This window comes from Atractosteus spatula, chromosome 22 (genome assembly GCF_055471065.1).
Source record: "Atractosteus spatula isolate fAtrSpa1 chromosome 22, fAtrSpa1.hap1, whole genome shotgun sequence".
Lineage (NCBI taxonomy): Eukaryota > Metazoa > Chordata > Actinopteri > Semionotiformes > Lepisosteidae > Atractosteus > Atractosteus spatula.
Window position 1 is genome coordinate 9,411,703 of NC_142727.1, and position 24,699 is coordinate 9,436,401.

The 24,699-nt window shown below is 42.5% G+C and overlaps 1 protein-coding gene and 1 long non-coding RNA gene across 3 annotated transcripts; one reads left to right on the plus strand and one right to left on the minus strand.

Annotated features, from left to right (window-relative positions):
- Positions 1-1,027: 1,027 nt before the first annotated feature.
- On the plus strand, positions 1,028-1,806 carry LOC148816745 (uncharacterized). The gene is made up of 3 exons (XR_016094672.1): positions 1,028-1,104; positions 1,246-1,296; positions 1,734-1,806. It is a non-coding gene; the product is annotated as an uncharacterized LOC148816745 (long non-coding RNA).
- An 8,002-nt stretch (positions 1,807-9,808) lies between these two features.
- On the minus strand, positions 9,809-17,032 carry kcnj1b (potassium inwardly rectifying channel subfamily J member 1b). Of its 2 annotated transcripts, none has more exons than XM_088939612.1 (2): positions 16,845-17,032; positions 9,809-12,301 (listed from the first exon to the last, which is right to left on the minus strand). In XM_088939612.1, the coding sequence occupies exon 2, from the start codon at positions 12,275-12,277 to the stop codon at positions 11,156-11,158; it is 1,122 nt and encodes a 373-aa protein (XP_088795738.1). In that variant the 5' UTR covers positions 12,278-12,301; positions 16,845-17,032; the 3' UTR covers positions 9,809-11,155. The 2 variants fall into 2 exon arrangements, with proteins under 2 accessions (XP_088795738.1, XP_088795737.1); XM_088939611.1 differs by lacking the exon at positions 16,845-17,032 and adding an exon at positions 13,709-13,943.
- Positions 17,033-24,699: the final 7,667 nt, after the last annotated feature.

The window sequence follows — 24,699 nt, forward strand, 5'->3', positions numbered from 1 at the left end:
GGTTCAAATCAACCTCATACCAGGAACCAAAGGGGCTACATGGATCAAAAACTGTCCTCACCTTTGAACCTTGTCATATTCTTATAACTTCTTAAATGAACACATCAGCAGCATGATTAATAAAAAGTACAATGGCTGTAAATTGAGTGTAAAGTAAACGTTTATAGATGAAAATGTTGACTTCTTGGTGCAATGTTAAGATAAATCAGGTAATAGAACTGTAGGTGTCCTGCTAGGAACTTTAGACCCCACACCTTGCTTACATATTTCAAAATCCTCTCATTTGCATTCCTGCGGCCCTCAAATACTAATAAGGACTAGATGTACTGATTGATTATCCTAATGACCATGGACTAAAAAGGATTTTGAAAGGTGTGACTCATGGGGGCTTCTGAAAACATGCTCGATTACTCCCACAGGTGTTGGAAAAGCTAAGAAAAAAAAGCGACCAGTCCCGTCACTCTGTAACCACGCCCACTCGAATGACATCACTCGCAGGCCACGCCCCGCACACCTGTTCGCCGGGTTCTGCGAGAGAGAAGGGAGCTGGGTGAGTTTGTTCCGTGTTTTTTAGGTTTGTCTTCCATTTCCTTTATTTTAAGGTAGATAAAATTGAATTTATAAACTTTTGTAGTCTAAACGTCGCAGAAGAAAGGGGGTAAAACATTATTTTCGTTGGGAACTAAATAGCGTCTTTATAAAACGCTCCTCTCGTTTTTAACAAGCCGCTTGTGTTACACAGCTAACGCGTGTATTTCTTTTACACCGACCAAAAGCGCTGTTGTAGCAGTAAATGCACTGTTGTATTGGTAGAACGAAAACGTCGCTTTTCCGTTTGTTTCTTTATCCTAATCTTTATCAAATACTTCTACTTACAAAATTATGCGTGTGCAATTATCCAAACCCGAAAATAGCCTACCTAGAATTGTAAAGTTTTTTCCAGGGTATGTTAGGTGATTGTGTGCTTATATTCGTGGTACAAATTTCGCTTGCAAAGAATACTTCTTAGTCTAAATGGTCTTTAACTTCTGAATTCTGCTGTTTTTTTCAGTTCACTTTTTCATGTTCGGGCAGGGCACACTTTGCACTAAATGGAGTATAAATGTAAGTATAAATATTTCGTTAATTCCTTTACACGTATCTTATTGAAATATATTCTGCGCTTTCTGTCGTGGTGAAAACGCTGTTTGCTTCTAAGAAACCTTGAATTAAAGTATCTTCTAAATGTGTTCTTGTGTTTTCCAGTTTGGTGTCTTCGGGCAGGACAAGCTTGGCTCAGCTGCTGGAATTACCTATGTAAGTATAAACCTTTTTATTCGTTTACACGTATCATACTGAAGGACACTATGTACTGCACCTCCCGAAAATAATTGTTGGAAAACGAGGTGTGTACTCCGTCGAAAGAAGATTCAAACGAGGCGAAACTAGCATATCTCCACAGCAGATATTGTTCCGATACTACCCGACTGTAGACCTGCTTTTTATTGTTGCTAATCAAAGTGGAAATCATGAAAGAGCATTAGAATGTGGTAGTTTCCATCTAATCGATATACTTGTAGCTGTGTTGATGGTGTTGTGCCGTCGGTATTTTGCACACTTTTAATGCAAACACGAGTACAGGAATATTTCCCGTTACACAAGGAAATTTGTAAATGTTTTAAAACTGTTTCGTCTTCTGAATGTGTCAGTCAATACAGAAGCTTGATCTAACACGGATTTCTGTTGTTTTGCAGGAAATGCAACAAAGTTCCAGTCTTCATTCTGGTCGCTGCCTGGACTGATCCCTTGGAGAAACAGTAACGTGCCGTATGTTTCTCTGCTTTTCCGTGTTCTGTAGTTGCGTTCAAATCTTTTCGTACAATGTTCACTTGTAAAAGCATTTCGCGTTAATGTATCCGTGCTTTGACACTTTGTCATTTAAATGCATGTTACTTTTCACTTCCAATCCTGTGCATCTGTCGTATGTATTGGAATGCGTTGTTTTATGTGCAACTTTCGCTCAATAAATTGTTGATTGGAGTTTGATGTGTTTTGTTGTTTCTGTTCTCATGCAGAGTTGTGTACACCCTTGGTCCTGAAAAACCCCGGTGTTGGTGAGTTTTTTGGCGGAGAGATTTTGCAAACAGTTTCCGAGAAGCGATGCGAAGGGCTGTTTTTTCCTTGTTGTCACTGACCGCAAGGGGACACCCTATCGCTTTGTGACTTGGAAACTGCAGAGGCTACCCCCTTGTTAAGTCTGTCCAGATTTTCCCGCCAAAAAACTTAGTATATACCGGGGCTCTTTCAGGGCGTGGTCTCCTCCCATCACTCAAACCCAGCCCCGTCTACTCCTCTTTTTGGAGAGAGGGGCTGGGCGATTGACTGCAGCTCTAGCCAAGCCCACTCACTCCCAGCAGCAGGGGAAGGCAGGTTGGTGGTGGCCTAGGTCCCTGCAGAGAGGCAGGTCTCCTGGTGTGGACTTAGAAGTCTGTTGGTTGCAAGCTGTGACTGATAGGCTGAGTCCGCCCTGGGTGCCTCCTCTCTCTCGGGCCGAAGCCACCTCCAGCCCGCCTTCCTCTCAGCTGGGAGTGAGGGGGCTTGGCTAGAGCTTCCCTCTCCTCCCCTAGGGGCTGTACCCAGCCTCCCTCCTAGAGACCCTAACCCCCCAGAGACTATCTAAAAAGGCGGGAAAATCTGGAGCGACTTAAAAAGGGGGTAGCCCCCGCAGTTTCCAAGTCACGATGCGATAGGGTGTCCCCTTGCGGCCGTGGCGCAAAGTACAAAACAACCCATCGCATCGCTTCTCGGAAACTGTTAGTGCTCTCTCCAGAGTTTGCAGCCAAAAACTTACAGCAGTGAGACACCAGCCCCGAGCAAACCCTTCCAACACACCTTGAAAAAATAGCAGACAATTCAGAAAATGCAAATCAACGGTTTTTATTTCACAATGCACAGCACATACAGTAGCAGCAGTCAACAGGAAACGTAGCTGAACATAACGCCATTAAGAGCAAGATACAACACCGAATCAGTACATGACAGGCACTGTTGTCCAAAATAAAATTCAAGGAAAAGCACACATTGTCAAGAATAACTTGCCAACGCACGAAGAGTTGCTGGAGTGGATACGATTTCGACGGAGCGCTGAGAATCAGGAGCCGCAGAACTGAAGACAAAAAAAAACACCAAGTTAACAAAATACGGGCTTTGCAGAATGGATTCACTTGATGTGCTAAATAAAAGTTTAACTTTTAAACATGGTGCTTGAATAAAGATGTATACAAACACGATGAAATGCAATGAGAAAACAACAGATTACATGAGAAAGCAAAGATAGATCCCTGTCCCGCTGCGCCAAAAAACTCCAGAACAAACGTTCAGCCACATAAGAATTCAATTCCATTGAAGAACCAGCGTCTTAAGAGTTTGCTTTTTCCGTTCAACAAAAGCACAACGAAACGAAAAGCAGCAATGTAGTAAATATATGCCTGTTTCGGGCAAGAATGTGTGAAAAAGCAGGCAAAACGTGTCGTCTTAACGAGTTACACAAATATTAATAGTATAGCGGAAGGTAGGAATATAACTTACCGTTAAAAAAACACTTTTCATAGCTGGTATCCCGTTCTTGAAATCCTTTTGGCACCTGGTGAGATAAAAAGCTAACGAATTAGTCGGTTTAATCGTGACAATATTTGTATCATTTCGGAACAAAAACGTTCTTACAGCCCCAATCCGCAAAAGGACATTACACAGCTAAGGACTTTAAAAAGCAAATATTTGAAGAAAAACTACAGCCTCAGACACCTAGAGATACCATATTTTAAAAACACACAATGAAAGTTCAATGAATGATAGTATAAGAACCTTTATACAAACTTTTCAAACTTCGAGAGCACGCTCAAACGGACAGAAGACATTTCGGCGTCCTAAAACACAAAGAAAAGAAAAAAACAAATACAACTAACAACAGTAGCAACAACAAAATACTCTCATCTTGATTTCCCCAAAGTTAAATTTAATTTTCTGCACTTAAAATCAGAAAATTCGAAATAAAACGCAAACGCACCTCGAGCCGCACAAGCTCGTCCCGCCGCCATCTTGCCGAGCGCACCTGTGGAACAGGTGGACGGGGCGTGTCCGCTGAGGAAGGTCACTCTGGAGGCGGGCTCCGGTCCTGACGGACACCTGCGGATTCTGTTACAAGGGGTTCAACACTGACGTTACTGGAGATAAACAGAAACTTCAACTCACCAGATCATACATAAAGCATTTGTCGGCTAAGGATTTTCAGAAAACCTAAAACAGTAACACTCCCCTACGAGATTGTGCTCGACGGGAACTTCTAGCTTGCGGCCAGTTGATCGAATCAAGAGAAATGTGCTGGATAGGGACCCCTGCCGCTCCTAGTTAGGACTGCACCTCTCTTTCACTGCTAGTGCCACACCTGTCCTGCAGGTGTCTCAGTGGTATAAGGGGCTGCTTTTTAGAATTGAATCACGAACTATTTATTGATAAAGGACTTAAACCCCCCATTTTTCCCTGTTTTGGAGGGCCCCGAAAATGGAACCCCCCAAAACGGCCGGCATGGTAGAGAACAGCCACCTACACAAACTCACCCCGACAGCACGAGAGCTACACCCGGGGCTTAGATCTCAGACTGACGGGGAGGCTCGGGGCTCGTTTTCATCTCACCAGCGTCTCTAGGAGTCGATCCAATTGTCTGAAGTTTAGAAAGTGTCCGATGGGTTAGCCCACGGAGCCACCAGGCCGGCCACGCAAAAGACCAGCCATGTAGCTCTCTTATTCAGTCTTAAGCTCAAGTCAGTTCAGAGACAAGAGAGTACCCCGTTTGCTCGCTTTTCAAACATTAAGGCTACTTTGTAATGCGCTTTTCTAGCTTTTATTGCGACTGGACATGACTTGCTTAATTTTTCGAATGACAGTGAAAAATAAAGTATCAGATTGCCGCAGAGTTGGAGGACCTGTATGTCATGAAGTCTGAGAGGTTTAAATGTTAAAATGTTTTATTTTTTAAACAGAATCTCTTTCATGATTCCAAAGACAACGTTTTAAAATCTGCACGAACGATTAGATTAATCTAAATGTTCTATACCCCAGCTGGCGTCTGGTCACAGCACCCTCATCGCTCCTTTATACCAGTAGGTGTCACGACATGGAATATTTCCCTGGGCGTTTCCACATAGAAGTTCAATCCTTCAGATTAAAGATTTAAAAATCAAAAGCAATGCATTTAAATAGAATGTGAACTGGTGTATGCAGAGAAAACATAACAATGATAAAAATGTAATAACTAGTTTTGCAATCAATGGAGCATCACATCGCTCTTTATTATTAATAATAATTTAATATACTGTAAAATGTTAAAGTTACTGTAGTCAAGTGCAAGGAGTGCAGGAGGTAAAATCTTGTCTATGAATATCAGACGTCTGGCAATGAACTAGTGGAAGTAGTGTGGGACACATATTTAGGAGTTTCATATTCACTCATAATTGTCATCTCTAAGAGATGCAAATTCATTTTGATGAAAGTCATCAAAATTGTATATAGTGGTATACATTGCATACACGGGTTATACAGCGAAAAGTGTTGGGGAACCACTGTCAATGAGTGATGTGTAGTAATCAAAGGTGAGATTGACTATCAAACACTAACAGTATAATTCTTACTGCTTGATTCAAACTTATAAGACGTGAATTCTGAAACCGTTTCTGGCGCAAGGTTGACGCTAATTTCTAACCCTTTACTATTCATGTTCTGAATCCCTTTGGATGAATTAAATATCTATAAATTGGGTTGAAAACAATTCGTAAATGTCCAGTTAAAGTTTCACGGTTACTTTATCAGCGGCTCAGTTAAAAGTATGGAGTGGGATTGTACTCCAAATGACTCGTCTTTGAAAGACTGTGTGTTCAGAGCGGAGACGGTCAACTCCAGGATCCAGTCCGTGTTTTAGTTATTTCCAAATAATTAAAAGTCAGGTGTGATTAATCTTGTATCAGCCTTCAATTGGTCTCCAATTAAACTGGTTCTGGCAGCTGTATTGCGTCTTTGCCTTTAAGTAGCGGCTTTGCGCCCATTACAAGGTTGATGTTAATTTCTGACCTTTTACTATTCATGATCTGAATCCCTTTGGATGAATGAAGTATTCTGAAATCAATTTAAAAAGGTTCAATAAGGTTACCTGATCACATCTTCCATACAAAAATATGGATAAAGACGTTTTTAAAACATGGATATGTTATTATTTTATATGAAAATAAAAATATTTTAAAATATTTCCGAGGTTCGCACGCGAGACAGTAAGAGTTTCCAATGTTGTTTTGCAGATCTGTCTTTAGCTACCTAGGTCAACGTAGTACATATTGCTACGTGTTTTTTTCCGAATTTGCTTTGCATAAAAAAGATATTACAGCAATGAACACAGGAAGTTAATAATTCCGGTATTTCTTAAATATGTGGGTCGAAAGACGGGTCGAATCTTTAAATAACCCTTGATTTGCATATTTAAAACGGACAAAATGAGAAACTGATTACTTCAGATTACAAAAAATACTGACACGGGTAGGAAGCACTAAGCCGTACTCGTTAAAGCCTTTCTTAAGAACATGCAACTGTTTGCTAATGTTCGCTTTTTAAGGCTAAACCCGCACCTCTTGTGATTACAGTATGATATTGGGAGTCCAACTTAATTTTCCTGTTGGCACAAAGGCACAGAAAATACTGGTCATAAACGCAAAAGCCAGCGTCCCCCCGGCAAACACAGAAACAAAATTGCAGATATTCTTATCCTCGCATCCAGTAATTTAGTTCTTGAACTTCCAGATGGGGTTTGAGCGGGCACAATCGCCGAACAAGGATCACTCGAGAAAGAAGGCGCTATATCTCGGGAACGTTTCAACGGCACTAACTAATCGGACCTGTTCCTTACTCAGACGCCGTTGAAGGGGGGGCAGAGTGACCTCACACCCCCGAATAAATAAGGCGCTGTATCTCGGAAAGAAAAGCAGCACAAACGCACCTTACGAAGTCACACACCGGCACAAACGCAGCACTAACGAACGCGGTGGGTTTGTAGGGGGGCATCTTCACAGAGCTTTTTCAGCGTGTATTTGAATGCACCGTGTTTCGGTAGATGCGTAACAAATAAGAATAAAATTACTCTACACGCAGGAATGATTGCGGGCTCATTCTTTCTAGTACACACACACCGTCGTTTTTTAGGCTGTATCACCTCGTGAAGCGATCAAACTAACAATGCATTTCCGCATAAAGGTTTTAACAATTTTGAAACCCTCGTAGTTCTGAATAAAGTGGCATGTTAAAAACAGGTTTTAAATAATTCCCCGAGTGCGTGTTCGTCTCCATAAGGTTTTCGGATAAGGACCACGGGACATTGTGAATTCCAGAGAACTGCTTTTTTTTCCATTGCATGTTCTTTTATTTGAGGACTGAGTTCTAGTTCATGTATAGGTCTAAATCTAGTATCAGGGTTTCCCGGAGGAAAATACGTACAGTGGGCCAGGTAGTAATCCACTCCCCTAGCTATCTAACAGCTGAATTACTGTACTGGCTGGCGAACGAACTAGTTAACTCATTATTGTAGCTAAACAATATTAGCCCGAACAAGACCTACAGTACAGAGGATAATAGCTTTTTATAACAACTAGTTTGATTATATACGAGTCATCAAAGATGTAAAAAAAAAAACTTGATACTTTTTTGCGCTAATTGAGGCAGTAAGTCGTTTTTTCACTTTTTAAATGGTAAGCCACAAAAGAGACTTCGTATTTGTCTGTGACCCGATGATTCACCGGCAAGCAAACTGCGTTTTTTTTTCTATGTTCATTACTAACGTAGCTCTCAAAGGTCCAAAACTCTTAAGGCGTGAGATATGCGGTTGAAAGTTGCGATCGCATGCTAGTTGTGTTTCTGGTTTCTTTTATTCTCGAACGAACGGTTAATTAACGGAATTAACGCGAGTCTCGACGGCAAGTTTAACGTTTTACAATCGTTGCTTCGCTTTTTCAAACTCGCTTTTTTCAAAGTCCCAATGAGACTTTACGTACCATCGCGGCTGCAAATCAGCTTGTGGTCCGCTCCTCTCCGAAACAGTGTTTCATCATGGATTTCTGTGAACGGGTTGTCGGCGCTCACACAGTAGTTTAGACAGGCGTCCCTCCTGGCCTCTATACAATTTCAGGGAAATCCTGAGTTGTTCAGAAGCTCTTGCCCGGCGCCGCCATGCTGCTGATCAGGTGTGTTGATTGATGGGATCCGAACAATCCGATCAAGTCTCGCGGCCCTAGTGTCTCGGCCAGTTCGCAGTCTGAGACGAACACTTAATTTTCCCAATCTTCTGAATGCAAATGGCAAACAAGGGAACAGACCCTTGCATAAAGGTCTGAGGAAATGTCTTGCAAGTTTATTTTTTTTAGGAACCACAATAACCCCGAATGCAAGAGGACATTTGGTATGATCTCTGCTTGCCACAGTGATATTGCCCACTGAAGCGGAGTAGTGGGCATTCTCTCTAATGCATCACAGTGATCTCCAGGCCTCAGCAATAGCAGGTTTGGCTCATGTCAGCCAGTCATGCCAGCGGCTATTTCACCCTGCAACTCATCACTTGTCACCTACTGTATCTCAGCAGGTGTGAGCCTGGCCAGTACCTGTATGGAAGGCCTCCTGGGAAACCTAAGGTTGTTGCTGGAAGTGGTATTAGTGGGACAGGTAAGGGGCGCTCACCCTGTGGTCTGTGTGGGTCCTAACGCCCCAGTATAGTGACGGAGACACTTCACTGTAAAAAGGCGGCATCCTTTGAATGAGATGTAAAACTGAGGTCCTGACTCTCTGTGGTCATTAAAAATCCCTGGGTGTTTCGAAAAGAGTAGGGGTATTACCCTGGTGTCCTGGTCAAATTTCCCCCTGTTCTTTACCAATCGTGGCCTCCTAATCATCCCCATCTCTGACCTGACTTCATCACTCTGTTCTCCTCCCCACTGAGAGCTGGTGTGTGGTGAGTGTGGTGAGAGCATCCCATCCAGGTGGGGCTGCACACTGGTGGTGGAGGAGGAGAGTCCCCATTACCTGTGAAGCTCTTTGAGTGGAGTGTCCAGAAAAGTGCTATATAAGTGTGACTAATTACATAACATTACATAACACATAACATTACATAACACTTCCTCCCTGAAGACACCTGGAGCTTAGCATTGCGCACATGCAGGTGAGGATAGTCTTGACGGAGCTGCAGGGCAACTGTGCAGCTGGTGTCTCAGGTTTGCTGTGAAAACTCTTGTGTGTATGGTGGGGGACGGATATGGGGGTTTAACTTTTCTAAGACCTTGTTTTGTTTTTGGTTTCTTCAATTACGTATTTTTTTTTAATGTAAATAATGCACAGTTGCAGATGGAGGATCTACCAAGACCCTTGATACCTTTATACGCAGTTTCTCCAGCGTAATTCATGGTCAAATCGCTTGTAGGAACATGACAGGAAAAGGTGCACCAGAAAGGCCAGTCAGTGTGCCCTGTCTCATTTTCTGCTTGGTGTTTTTTTTTTTTACCACGCTGGACATCAAAAATCTCTAGGAAAGGTTAATGAGAATAAAAGAGCTTGTCTGATTTAGAAAAATCACGTTTCGGGACAGCTTCTGTAACAGTTGAGGATCACTCTCACTGTCATAGGAATTTCCAAGAAGAGATGTTTTTGATTTATACTTGAGAAATCCCCAAGTAGTCAAAAGCAAATCATTTTGTAGGTTATACTGGCTTCTTATACTAATTACAGGATTGACAGAATTCACCCGCACATTGGTCTGAGTTAACCTGTTTTAATGTTGTGTTGCTACACTAACATTGCTATTTACAGCTCTGTAACTACACCTTATTTTGTATCAGAAAAATAAATGACATTTTAATCTCATATATAAAGATACATTAAATACAAAGCAGTATAAAGGTCATTCTTTTGCAATTGATTAATGATGATAATTTAAATAAGATGAACAAAAAAGGCTCAGAACGGAAAATATGCTTTTGATTTTTTGATCATGCATGATCAAATATTCATGATTCTTCCTGATGAAAAAGCCTTTCCTAGATCAGGTAGAGAACCATGTTTTGCTCTAATTCATTTTATTTAAATATATACAGTTTAAACTATTCAGGAAAAGATCAGAGATTTTTGGGGTTCTTCCAAATGGAAAAGGAAAATCAGCTTTTCACAATCTGAATAAATGCTGTTTATATGTACATTTATGTTGTTATTATTATTGCTGATTCCTTTTTCAATCTTTTTTTTTTAAGTAGAAAAATAAAGCTCTGTTTTACCATCCAGCTGGTTAAGAATAAATCTCTTAATCAAACCTTTTGTTACCTCTCCAGCTGTCTTAAATATTTCATAAAAAAGGACTTAAATCCTAATCCCTTCCGATTTAACCTTCAGATTTCTCATACTTGAAAAGCATTGATTTAGTTAAGTGTCCTGTTTTTTCCCTTTCCTGCTGTAGTTTTTACACATTTTACTCTGGTTGTCAAGGTGACTTGCAAGCTGTTTTGGAATCAGAAAAGACAGAGAGACCGGATGAATTATCTTCACAGACAAACCTGGATTTTACAATATAGAACAACACAGTTAGCGTACAGTACCTGCTGTGAATAACGGCACTGTGCGTGAATGAAGTCAGATCGTCTCTGCGTTTTTAGCATGCATGGCAATGTGTCTGTTTATTGAGCAATGAAAATTCACAAGGCTTCTTTATTTTAATAAGTCTCCAGACTGCTATAATAATTAAGTACTCCACTGCATTAGCACAGAACTCTTTATTTTGTGCAGAAATGGTAACTTAAAATCTGATCTAAGTTCTATATAATGTACACTACCACCCCAAGCCTGTCCTAATCACACATAAACACACATATGTCTCTATCAGGCCACCTGCATCCATTCAGGTGGGCTCTACATTCGCATGTCAAATCCCACAGCCAAGACCTCGATGCTGACAGACTTTCGTGAAAGGTGTCTCGGGTTCACTTCCTCTGGAGAGTCCGGGGCTGTGCTGGAAGTTGAGTTCCATCTATTCCCAGCACTTTTGGTCCACCTCAAGCTTGAATTTTTTTCTGTCCTGACCCCCTCCCCCCTCCCTGGGGGCTGCATTTCACATCTTCGTGACAGCCGCCGCCTCACTGACGACGATCGCTTCGAACCCAGGGTTGTCGATGCCTTTCTTCCCGCTGGTGCTGTGCTGGTCCCCGTTGTCGAGGCAGTAGGCACAGTGAGGTGTGAGAACCAGCGTGGTCTTGTGGAAGTTGGAGAAGTCCACGCGATACTTTCCTTCCTTGGTGCGAGAGACGATGGGCAGGAAGCTGTAGCCCCACTGGATCTCCATGGGGATGAAGGAAGTTCTCACTTGGCAGGTGGAGCTCGTGTTCTCCGCTGTTCCGTCCAAGAAGACCACCAGCTCGAAGTCCTGCTTGGAGATGGTGTCCTCGGACATTTCGAAGAACGGGCTGGTCTTGTCAATGATGTGGTAGAGGGTAAGGGGGCAGACGAAGAACAGGTTGTCTTTGCCAGCGTCCACCATAAAATCGATGTTCACTTGGTCCAGGATCACAGTCTCCCCTTCAGGAGTTATGGTGGTCCGGAGGAGCTTGCCGTAAATCTGGCTCCCGATGAGGAGGGTCTTCCTCAGATTGGCCACACGGATGAGGAGGCACAGCTTGCCCCCTTTTTTGCTGATGACGGCTGTGCGGCTGAAGTTGATGGTCTTGGCTCTCTTTTTGGGAAGGGATATCTTTGACAAGATAATGCCGCACATAAAGCAGTTGATGATCGCGCCTACAACCGCCTGGATGATGACGAGTGTGACTGCCAGGGCGCAGTGATCCGTAGTCGCTCGGTAGCCGTATCCAATGGTCGTCTGGGTTTCCAGAGAGAAGAGGAAAGCGGTGGTGAGGCCGTAGACGTTAATCACGCAGGGGGTATGATTACTGGGGGGATTCTGCTCCGTGAGGTCCCCGTTACTCTTGGCAATTCCGTACCAAAGCAACCCAAAGAGGAACCAGCTGCCGGTGAAGGATGCCACGAAGATGAACAGCACGTACCTCCAGCGGATCTCAACAATCGTGTTCCAGAAGTCCTTGAGAAAGGCAAAGTGGCTATGGTACTCCACGTTGCCGAACTCAATGTTGCAGCGTCCATCCTTGGACACCAGCCTGGTTTTCCTGACCCGGTGCTCAGCCAGCTGCTTGCGCAAGCACTTCTGGAAATACTGGAGCATCCTTAGCCTGGGAGGGGTCTCGGCCTAAGAAGCAGAAGAGAGGTGGCAGGTGAGGTCCAGTGTATTTTCATCACATCAGAATGAGAAGTAGGGTGGCACGGTGGCGCATTGCTTAGCATTGCTGCCTCGCAGTGCGGGGTCCTGGGTTCAATTCAGGTCCTGGGGTGGTATTTGGAGTTTGTACGTTCTCCCTGTGTTCACATAGGTTTCCTCCCACAGTCCAAAAACATACAGCTAGGTTAATTGTCTACAGGGAAAATTGTCCCTGGTATGAGTGTTTGTACGTGTCTGTATCTTTGTGTCTACCCTGTGATGGACTGTTGTCCCACCCAGGGTGTACCCTGCCTTGCACCCGTTGCTTGCCGAGATAGACTGTGGCTCCCCTGCAACCCCGAATTAGAAGAAGCAGTTAGAAAATGGATGGATGGAAAATGGGATGTTTGGTGCCAAGGAATTTGGCTGTATTCTTCCCCGATGCCTTACACTCTAAAAGAATAAGGGATATAACACTTTTTACTAATAAAGAACTACATACATCCTGTCTTGCCTGCATTCAGATTACTCCAGTAAGCTTTTTCACTGATGCAGTGCTTTTTTAATTTAAAATCACTCAGAACTTCTGGTGTTATGAATGGTTGTGCTATTTGTTTTTATATTTAACTGAAAGAGTCCTGAGGTTATTTGGATTAAACACCACTGCCATCTGATTTTACTTTCGTAAACGACAATGTGGAAAATCCTGGCATCTCACATTATTTCCATGAAGTTGTCCAAGCCAATATTATTTGATCAGATATCAACTTGTTTTTCTAAAGTAATGCTTTAAATGTGTATTATGTAGAAAATCTTCTGCAGATTCACAAACTGAGAAACAACTTGATTTTACTCGTGTTCTGGCTATTTTATTTCGGATGTATCAAAAGACATGCACTTGACGATGAAAAGCAAGAGATGATGCCTCATCTTAAATACTCAACGGTCTTTTGGTGGGAAGCTAAAAGTTGCCTTTTGATAATGACATAACACAATCGAGCCTCTTAACAGCCGGACGTTACGCACAAGTAAAGTATTATGCTCTAAGAATTCCTGAAACACAAAAAAAGTGCCAGAGAGGTTTTTCCTGAGCATTGTGACCATGAGTTTAAATTAAAATGAAACCCCAAGTGAAACTAGAGCACAGGTCACTGAACTTCACATAAAACTAATGAGGCAAAACCCGTTATAGAATTAAACTGGCCTGTTCTTTCCCTGACCTGTTCAGGAGGTTTTAAACTCAATGAAGTGCTGTGGGGTCAGAGTTATTTTTACAGCAACAACAGCAACAAAAAAAAGAGTGCAACTTTCACAAGCGTTCTACAGAAACAGAAAAACACAGATCAGCGTTATTTGGTGAGTTAGGGTAAAAGCGAATATTGAAGCATTTTCACATACCTGCTGCCTGAGAACCACTCAGCAGCTCTCTCCAGCGACTGATTTAATTTGCTCGGGCTTCTCGGTTTCTTGCCCCCAATCAGGGGTGCTGCATGTGCGGCATATTTTAATCCCCAGTGAAATTCCTCTAATCCGGGGCACATGCCGCAGTTTAAATGCCCCGGCACCGAAAGACGGACCTTGTTTAAAATGAGTCCCATCAGCCGCGTGCACTTCAGACCAGAATCCAGCAAATGCACCCTCCCTCCTTTGCACCATCTCTGCGCTCGCCAGCACCCCACCTACTCCAGTGTGTTTCCCAGCTCTACATTTCTTGGCAGCACACAGGTGAGAACAGCGCAGCACCCTGGGATCAGACTGGGCAGTTGACGTATTTCTGAGGAGATTAGCAGCAGAAGTAGGTCTAAACATGCTTTACAATTCTGTCAAAGGCGTCAAAGTGCCAAGCTAGAAAATCTTGCACTCATTAAGCCTGTGAAAAGACAATGTGGTGATTGCAGTTACTTGAGTTTTCTTCCCTTTTTTTCTGTACAAGGCTTAATAAAACAAGCTGTACAAGGAATAAAGGAATGAAATAGATCTCCCGTAAATCCCCTTTCTTTCCTTTACCTTCTGACACATCGCATTTCACGGAAAGAAATGACACCCATATTGCGATGCCTAGATGTGTCTTTTATTATTCCACAGTTCCATCAACCCGACCAGATCAACTCATCGACAGTCTGTCGATTGTGTTCCACAAGCAATTAATTTTCTGTGAGAGAACTCAGAAGGAAAATGACCTCGGCGATGTTTATGAGGCTGACTTTCATGTCTGAAAACAGCCTTCCTGCTTCTTCAGCATTTTCATATCATTTGATTTTTTTATTGTTGTTCTTTAAACCAAATAACTAATTTGGCTGTATTTTAGGCCAGACTTCAGTTAGCCTGAGCAGCAGAAATGTCTGGATATTTTCTCAATGGTTCTGCCAACATTGTCTGCAACATTTCTCTACTGAAATGGATAAACTGGGTTCAGCCCATTTCTTTACAACAAATGCTAGAAAACGGAGGCACAGAAGGAGCTGTTGCAAATAGTTGCTCTTTAGAGTTTTCATGTCAGTGGCTTCATTTTTCTATAAAAATATGAATGAGATGTTGGTTGCATCCAGTTCTGACTGGGAGGTTATGATCTTGAAGATTCAACCCCAGTCAGACAGCAAACTGCATAAGAAATAAGTTCTTCTGAATGCAGAGCTGGCATTACTGAATCACTGTTCAGGGCACGAATTAATGAGTGCCAATTGGTGGATGCTAATTGGCATGGTTGCAAATTAAGTCACAAGACCGGATGAATGGTACTGTATAACCTTTGTAAGTCCTTGCAGCTTGAGTCGTTAATGGAATGGAAGACATATTTGGGATGCATGGAAAAACACCAGGCTTGCAGGAGAGTGTCAGCCCCAAGACTGGGTACAACACAGATACTCTAAAGATTTTATTTACCCAGATCAAAGCATCAGGTCTGCCACTGCATAACTTTGCCAGCAGTTCTCACTGTGTGCTCTTACAATGGCAGTCAAAGGAATTTGCCCTGTGGGAGTTAATACTGTCGACTAAAACCATTGCATTCTTATCTTCCATTTAATCTGTTATTGTAACATTAATTGGAAGCTTTCATTTGAATTTGAGGGATTGCAGTAGACTGTCGGAAATCTGTAATGAATGCCTGTTTATTTGTTTGCTTTAAATCCGTGTTTTATAATAGGGTCACGAATTGAATAGAATAGTGTGGGCTAGTGATTTAAACTAAAATAACAGAATCAATTTTTGACTTGAATACAGCACATTTTAGCACAGACTCAGACAGCGCACAAATCGGTCTTTTACCAGTTCTTACAGAATCCCACATTGAAAGACGGAAGGAAGTTGAGGGTCAAGAACCAAGCTTTCAGACTCAATCATCTTTATACGAACGGCAGGACTTTTGTTTTCCAAGATGTTTCTATATCCGCTCTGTATAAGAGCTCTTTTTGTTGTTTTAGCAGGTGGGAGGTAAGTGCGTCGTCTTTGAAGAAACGCGACTACTTTATATCCAAATATAAAAGCACTGGTGCACACACACTTTCAGCGCGTATGTAGCCAAAGTGAAATGTTTAATCTGCTTTATCTCTTTATCTCAGTTTAAAAGGCTAAGATCTTTCATGTACAGTACGTCTTGTTCCAGCTCATCTTACTGGACAAACCTATACTTTCATGTCCTCTCTAAGTCAGATTACTTTTCCACATTGGGTACTTGTCCTTCCTCTCCAATCCACGTTCCTCTGCTTCTGTGCACACTTAAATGATTCTGATTTGGCCACCTACTCAGCTACCTACCTTGGATGCAAAATCCCAAATTGCCTCACTTACTTCTGTAAAATCCTTGCTCGAGAAGACACTAGTCTCTTGAAAGAAAAGGGATAAAAAGCCTGGAATCTGTTTTTTACATACAACACACTTCTGATCTTACACAAGAATTAGAGTAACAGATAGGTGTGATTAAACAAAAAGACTAGCTGGTACATTGTAAAGCTGCTGAACAGACAACACTACTGTCCTCTTTGATCACTTTTTGAAATGTATGGTACATGAATCCTTTTCTGTTTCCAAGAAAACCTCTGGATTAGCCTGTGCATCCTTCAGGATTCTTCTAGACTACGGCAGTTAGGGGGTTTTCCACTGTTGGGTCATCACACACATCTGCGAGATCAGCTGTAGTGACTACAGAAATCCCTCCCAAAGGTTTAGCATATACATCATAGATTAATTCTGATGATCATGAATATATTGAAATTAAACAATACCACACCAATATTATAATATACTATCATAATAGCATATAATATACCTCTGAAAGCCAAGTAAGGCACTGACTGAAAAACAATGTATGATATTTTGTCATAGCGCTCAAGGAAGAATCTCCTGTTTTGAATTCTACGTTTAGCTTTGCATCTCTTACTGGCAGCCTTAAAAATCCCCGTAAGTCATTTAAAAAATCAAATCACTTTGTGGAAAAACAGAGGGATATTTTACAGATCAGGTCCTGAACTAAACTAGAAGTCTGGCTTCTAATGAACCCAACGCAAATTTCATTAAAATTCAGAAATTGGTTTACCTTTTTTTAAAAAAAAAAAACCCAAACAGATAATGTCAAGGACCCAAAAGTGGCAGAAGTTACTTCTCAGACGTGTCCTCCTTTAGCCTCTGTGAGCTGGTTTGGTCACTGGGTCTGTGCCGGCCAGGAAAATAAATAGATGTGTTTCACCTGAGTTTCCAGAAGTGCAGAGTCACTGAGTAGCTGTGGCTTTTATAAGGCCCCAAAGTGGCTTTGAACCAGTTTTAGCGATATTTATACGCGCGTCGCTGCTCCCTATCAATCATCTTGATGTTTACGCCACAAACGCATGACAGCCAGCTTCAAGAACTGCTGTGGGTTTCCTCTGAAGCCCCTGTCCATCTCAAGGGTGGATGCGGTGAGGTTGAGATTAAACAACAGATAACTGTTTAGTGACTTTGGGCTGGTATCTTGTCAAAATAATAAAATAAAGACTTTGTAAAGTAGCCAAGTTTTGCCATGTGCTACAGGTAAGGAACCTGGGCAGAGTTTCAGATGGAGCCTCCGGCTGTGTTATGCTAATGTTTGTGGAATGATAAAGGAGAAAAGGCCATAAAGTTCCGTTTAACTTAACCAGGGACTGACCGGCTACAGGCGCAGCATGGTTTTATTCAGTTTGAAAGCTGGCAGCTATGGGGTTTGAAAAAAAGGAGACAAGTACAGCGCTCGTTTAGATTTTCAGTAAGAACTTTTTTAATCTGAGGTATGTGAGGACAGTGAAGAGACAGGCTATACAGAGGGGGATGCAGAGGATTACTCCTAATTTCCAGTGATTTTCCAGTGCTGTTATCCCATGACCTCAAGGAAACGTCATCAATGGTTGAGACGGCCAGAGATGGGCAGATTCCTCTCTCCAAAAGGCCTACCGAATTGGAGTCCGGATTCACAACCCAGTCAGATCTTTGAAAGAGTGTCCCTGGTTTTTTCCATCAGAAAGACCTTTAGGTCTAAATATCTCTTTCTTTTCAGACTCCCCACTGTCTGCTGTTTGCATTTTTCAAGGGGATGTCCAAAGTAAGAGAGCTTCTTCTGTCACACTGCCAGTGGTATTGCATTTACTGTGTAGCGTTCAGAGGTGGTATAGTACTACTGCTACTACTGGAGAAAAAAAGAGAAAACTTTTACTGAGAGACAAAACGTTGAGAAGGAGAAGAGGTCACAAAATTAGCACAGTTCAAACCAAGGGCAGATTACCCGCCACCGTCGTCTTGTAATGTAAAACACCAAAAGATGTGGCTGCAGAAAAACTAGCTTTACCAGCAAGGTTTCAGTTTCTCTCAAGTTCGCACACAGCCGTTCTGCAGGAATTTTCTTCCCTTGAATGAGCCCCGTACCCAGTGGTTTTTCTGGGGCCACATGCGTCTCTAGAAGAGTTTGAAAGGTGAAGGCGTTGGGCTTGTCGGCTTCTGGCGTCCACTTTCACGGTCTGTTCCTACTGCACAGGTTCTGAAAAGGAGAAGGAGAGTATCGAGTTAAAAAGTGAGTTTCAACAACGCACCCCAATAAGAAATTCAGGTCACGTATGTGCCTCCATACAGACATATGTTATTAAGAAGGAGATGAGAAAAGAGAGAGGTGATGAAAGAAAGGCTGGTGTTTTAGTATGTCATCTGTTTCAAGATCCCAACTCTATTTAGTTTTCACATATCCTATAATTTCTACATATTTCCAGTCTTTGAGGTCTTCTCTGCCCAGAGTCAGGTCTGTGTCAGTGCTATTAGGTAGTTTTCCCTAAACACTGCTAGAAAATAAAAAAAAAATAATGATACAATGTGCAATACTGCATTATTTCAAACGCAGTTTCATGGTTTATGTTCGTGTTTTTCAAGACTCCCTTTATTCTAAATATGCTTTCCAGTCTCCTTAATACGTATTTCTTGTTCTTGTGAAGATTTGTGCTCAAAATCATGTGTTTTTGGTTGATGAACAATAGGTTTCAAAGCTGCAAGTCCCTGACTTACTGTAAATTTCGAGAATAGATATTTTTGACACATTACATTCTCGAATAAAGTAATCTTTAATCCTCAAATAATCTTTAAATATAATACATCTTTTAATTAGCAGTGTGCAGAACTCCCAGGTGAGCTTGAATAATTTTAACAGTGGGTGTCTGTTATTGTGAGGCTTCTGCGTCAGAGAAAAATACACAACTTCTGGAGAGAAGCAGCCAGTATAAAACATTCTTACATGAACTGTATCAGGGGCTGTCATACCTCTCTCCTGGAAGGCATTCTTTCCAAATCTAGTTGATTGGTAGTGTAATATGGATTACAAGGTGTGTGTGTGTATATGTATTGTTGCATGCCTAGGACTATTGTTTGTTTATAAAGTGTATTTATTTTATGTTGAGTGTTGTTTTTTGTAGAGTGTGTGACGATGCCGAAGACCAATTTCCACCCTTTTGCGTGGACAATGAAGTTAAATCTTGAAGCAGCCGCGTTCCTGCAGGCTGTTAGACCTTGGCTACAGATATGTACTGCCCAGTTGTGATGGTGGGACTTTTGCCTCTACAGGTTTGAAAACCATGGAAGAGTGGACCTGCATCATGGCCTTGTCACAGGTTGGACCTGTTGCTGTGTACAAATCAGATGTACTTCCATGGAACTCCTGTTACCTTATCCACTGATACACCCTGGTAGATCGTACAGGCATGTATAGAAATATCACCTGATTTGCCGTTAATGGTTAATCCACATGGATTGCTGCAGCAGACTGGATGAGTGGGCAGGGGCTCTGGCCTCATGGCCAGGAGGTTGTGGGTTAGATTCCTGGCTGGGGTGCTGCTGTTGTACCCTTGAGTGAGATGTCACAGATTGCAGCAAAATACTAGCTGAGTCAATGATTAACTGGCTGTTGGATGAGGGGGGCCTCTTCCTATCTGTAAAATGCTTTGAGATGCAAGCCATTGTACGAATACAAGTAATTAGCAATTACTAATTAAGAGTAAATAGCAAAGTTTGTTTAACGTATCTCAAGACTCTTTTTATGTCAATATTTGTTGGATGACGGATGTATGATATGCATACATCCATAGGTATGAAATATATATTAAGCAATAGGAGGGCAGTTCAATTTTCAAAATGGATTTTTGGTGTTCGTCATACAGTAGCTCCGTGCTGCCAAATTACCCTGGTCAGAAGTCTCTTCGCCATTCGTCCCAGAAGCTTCGTATCGGCTAGGACACGAGAGCTTAATGAGATCACGTCAGGCAGGAGATGAATTGCTGAGCTGCAGGGTAAAATGTTAGTTTACCATTATTCCCGAATGAAGGGCATTCTGGTACTTTAAGTGCGCTATTAGACATGCAAATCCACAGGGGTGGTTGTGGTTCAAAGAGTTTTGGGAATCAGGGTGCATGGGTTATACTGGGAAAGTGTGTTTAAAAGGAAACAAACAACCCAGTGAAGGTTTAAAACAGGCATAGCTGCCACAAACAAATGCCTGATGGATGCCCGCTCAGAAAACAAGGGAAAGGGGGTGAAATCCGTTTTAATTAATTTTAACGAGGGCTTAAGAGAACTTTACTGGCATTTAACCTTGGCAGTTTCAGCAGTCGAAGGTTTTGAACGTTTCGTGGTGCTGCCCGGGTTTATTTTACGGTCGGGGAGGTGGGGATGGCAGGGATTAGACGAAAACATTTTGCTGGGCTCCCGTTTCTTAAAGCCCACACACTGGTTATTATGGAACAGAGTCACTGGTAGCCCCAGAAGGCCTGTACAGATAGGGCACACTTTTAGATCAATTATGAAACTCTACAGTATTTCATTGCAAAATTGTACAGTCTCTCTCAGGGCTTCACAGTGAAATACAGTGCTGTTGCGTCTGGTTGTAGGGAATGGTGCTGGGGCGATTTCAAAGGCTTATTGTCTCCCTGTAATGGACACATTTTGTGGGGGGGGGGGGGGGGTGCAGTGTCTTCTGAAGATATCCAGGACCCAGCTAAGTGAACAGAGAAAACCGAGAAAACAGAAGGAAAATTTGGAATGTCTGTGATTCGCTCTTCATTGTGATGGGAGCTTTATTTTAGTAGGAATGCGTGATGCCAGCAACCGGCTTCGTATGAACCCTGCGGGCCGTGCGGACTCTGTGCATTGAACATGGCAGAACACAGTCATGTCGCAGGACACAGGACAGCACCCTTGGGAACAGTGGTGACGTAGAGGTACAGCAAGCACGTTTACTGCAGCAAATTAAATCAGACAGCAGCAGGGCGGGTGTCAGGTCCTTTGCCTAAGTACTAGAGGAAAAGGAGACATTAAGGGTTCTGTAGTTCTTAATAGCCACTGGGGTGACACACTCCGGTCTGAGCTGACGAGACGACAACATGAGATTTCGTTATTTGGCGTTTCTACACCCACTTTCTTCTGAACAATTCCTCAGTTCCCTCTTGATAAATCTTGTAGACTTACCTCAGAAAAATCCTGCTATCCTTTCAGGTATTACTCCATCTGTGTTGGATCAGGTAAATCTGAAGAGCTTTGAAGTGACCTGTTTTCTTTGACATCTGTTTTCTTTGTGGTGGTGTCATCTTGTGTAGATATTGGCATTTCCATCTGTATGGAATTATGAGAAGGATAAGCAACTTAAGTAGGCAAGCACGTTGCAGGCAGACTCGGGTGCTGGGAGAGTGATTATAGTCTTAGACAGGAGCTGTTCTTTTCTCACTCAAATCCAACTTTGCAACCTTGACCCACAGTGGTCTTGGTAACAGAAATATCCACGTTATTTAGTGTGCTAACATTGACGGTGGACATTTTGTTGTAGGTTTTTGAACAAATTTCTCACGAGCGACATTGCTTCAGTGGCAGAACATTAATTTCTCCGGAGGCAGGCGGGAGGGCAGTGTTTTATTGATAGAGGCTGGAACAGAGCCTTCGGAGGGTTTTATAAAAAAAGTGTCAAACGTCTGAACAGGCAGCTCCTGCTCCTGGATCACAGTGTTCTTATTCTCCGTGCGCAGTCATCTCCTGGCAGTGATTTCACTGACCGCACTGGCAGTACAGCAGCTTCCCTTGCACATTCGAATTTCAGCCCATGTGTAGCCCTGCACAGTGCACTGGGAATTCTCAATGCGATCTCTGTTGCGGAACAAAAAGTTGAATACGCGAGCAAGTTATTCATTAATGACATCATCACTTGCCGCTGTCAGTATTTGTTAAGCTTTACAGCCTTCTTGTAGAGTGAAAGGCCGTCCAGAGAGGTTTTATTACGAAATACGCAGAAATACACGATATTAGGTTGGTTGATTTTTTTTCCCTGTGGATCATGTTCTATGACGATGTAGAAACTGCTCTATCCCTCATTCCTCTTCTGCCACATGCTGTACCACTGCTCTCCAGGAAGCGTCACTCTGCAGTCTGTGCACATGGTGGCTCCACACAGGCAAAGGGACATTGGCTGCTTGCGACAGAAGCAGAAAGCCAGGTTCAGTGCCGGGCGACAGTCTATCCTGCTACTGTGTTGTCCATTTGATTCTGAAATGTCATATTCACTCTTTACTTTGAAAGTAATAATAGTAATTCCTTAGATTTACTGTATCTAGCACTTTTCTGGACACTCCACTCAAAGAACTTTACAGGTAATGGGGACAATTGATTAATTTAGCCTATAGATTATTTAATTGAGATATTTGCCCTTAAAATATGTTTTAGCCATTGAGTAGTAAACAAATGTTATAAACTGGTATTGACATTTCTCTAGAAAATGGATTTCACAATTCCACCTATACAGGGTCATTGTTTCCAGATAAAATATAAGGAATAGTGTCTATAAGAATGCTCGTATTACCTGTATTTGACACAATGCATATTCCAACCTGTGTAAATACAGCACTAACTGATAACCAGTTCGAAACTGGTGGTGTATAAAGCTATGGGGAAGCGTAGCTGAGCTGAACTACCAAAAAATGCAGAAACGAGTAAATACTCAAGCCACTGGTCAAACTGAGATTGGTTTGACCTCCAATCTTAACTCATCAACAGCTCATCAAGAAAAGAACAAGAAGGCACCAAGACTGATCAAGTACAGCACAGGTTTGTAATAATTGTGGGTGGGAAGTAGCAGTATCAGTAAAAAACACCTGAACCAGTGGACACAAGTGGTTCACTAGGAATGACAACACCCAAGATTAAAGTGTCATGAAAGGATTGTGGAACGAAATTTTGGCTAAACCTGCTTGACCTCCCAGCCAGAGCTGCAGAGGTGAAGATGGGATGCGAGAGACATGCAAGAGAGAGAGATTGGGATCTCGTAGGTATTTATAGCGTTTTGGGAGAGCAATGGATGTCAGGTGCGATTGCTAATTACTGATGGCTGAGTCTGATTGAACTTTTGTTATAAACTCCATAAAGTAAGGGGAAGTGCATTTAAACTGAGAACAGTAGGCGCATCTTTGCACAGAGGGTAGTAGGGGTCTGTTCCAGTTTTTACATGCTGCTCGGCAATGTTGTCGTAATAGAAGAAACCAAAGAACTGAAGGAGAAGCTGGACGGGACTCTCAGATCACCATTCAACTAGTAACCAGACGTGCTGAACTTCCTCGTGTTCTTAATACCTCAGGTGCCTGTCCTGTAAGAAAATTTAGCTGTGAAAAAGAAAATGTAATGTACGTGCGATCCATCATGTTCAGTGCAAACCTGTTGGAAATATTATTCAGGCACATAAATCAGATCCAATTCGCTGCTTTTCTGTGGAAGGAAAAGCTCTTCAATTCGTTGGCTTTTTAAAAAGTGCGATGATGCTGTGTTTTTTTTTTGATGATACGTGCACTCAGCATATTTTTCCTTTGAGATCTTGAGAGACTTTGGATTTTCTCACTCATTCTCTCTCTCTCTTTAGGTGCCTGTCAGTTCATTCCAAGTGTCGGGTAAATTGACAGCAGGATCAATTACGACCAATGAAGCAAAGGGGGATGTCGGTGCCTTTTAAAAAGAAAATGAACTCATCCAAACTGAGGGGAGCACACAGGGAGAAGGCGAGTCATTCTGTGCCCCGCTATGCTCAGATTAAAATTGGCCTTTGTCTGATTAGGGCAAAAGATGGCCGAGTCTTGAGAGGTTGCAGTGGAGTGACAGAGTGAGATGATCGATATCCTTTCCCACACTACCAGTTCGAACTGCCTCTGAGCTCCCTGGTATCAGCAGGAGGTGTTTCACTAACGCAGAGAAAAAACGCAGCAGACGTGCCCCTCGTCTGTTGGACTTCCCGGCAGAAGCAGGCTAGAAAAGCACAGTGCTCGGGATGAAGAAAAGGCACCACTTCCGTGAAGATTTTTTTAAATTGTACTCAACAGACAGGTTCCCCCGAGAGTACTGAGGCCAAAGGAGAGCTGCACACTAATTTACCCATCAAAGCCTCCCAATCAATAAGCCAACTCCAGCCACTAATTACTGCGACTACTTCTTCAATCATCATGGTTGCCTCTTTCTAAAGACAAGTATAAGCAGATGACATTTGAGCAAATAACATTCGAGCTACCCTGACACTCAGTCTTGTCTCCCGGGCTGGTGGGAGATCTGACGAGTGGGAATTAGAGGCATTTGTCCAGATTTTGCGCCTGTGCTGCACGGGCACAATACAGCAGAATGAAATTCTGCTCCTGCTGCGGCTCAGTGTTAGATGTGCATTATGACGCTTCATAAATTCATCGCTGCCATCTCAATTATTCCGTGGATGATGCACAAGTGTTTGATAACCTTGCTATTTAAAACTGCATGGATATCTTGAGCCCGAAGAAGCTCCTGCGTTGAAGTTTTTTTCAAACGTATTCCTGGTCTTTTTTATTTCACAACAGCCGCGGCAGGGTGATTGATTAAACAGCACATCTCCTCTCTCTCTCTCTCTCTCCCCCTGTTCT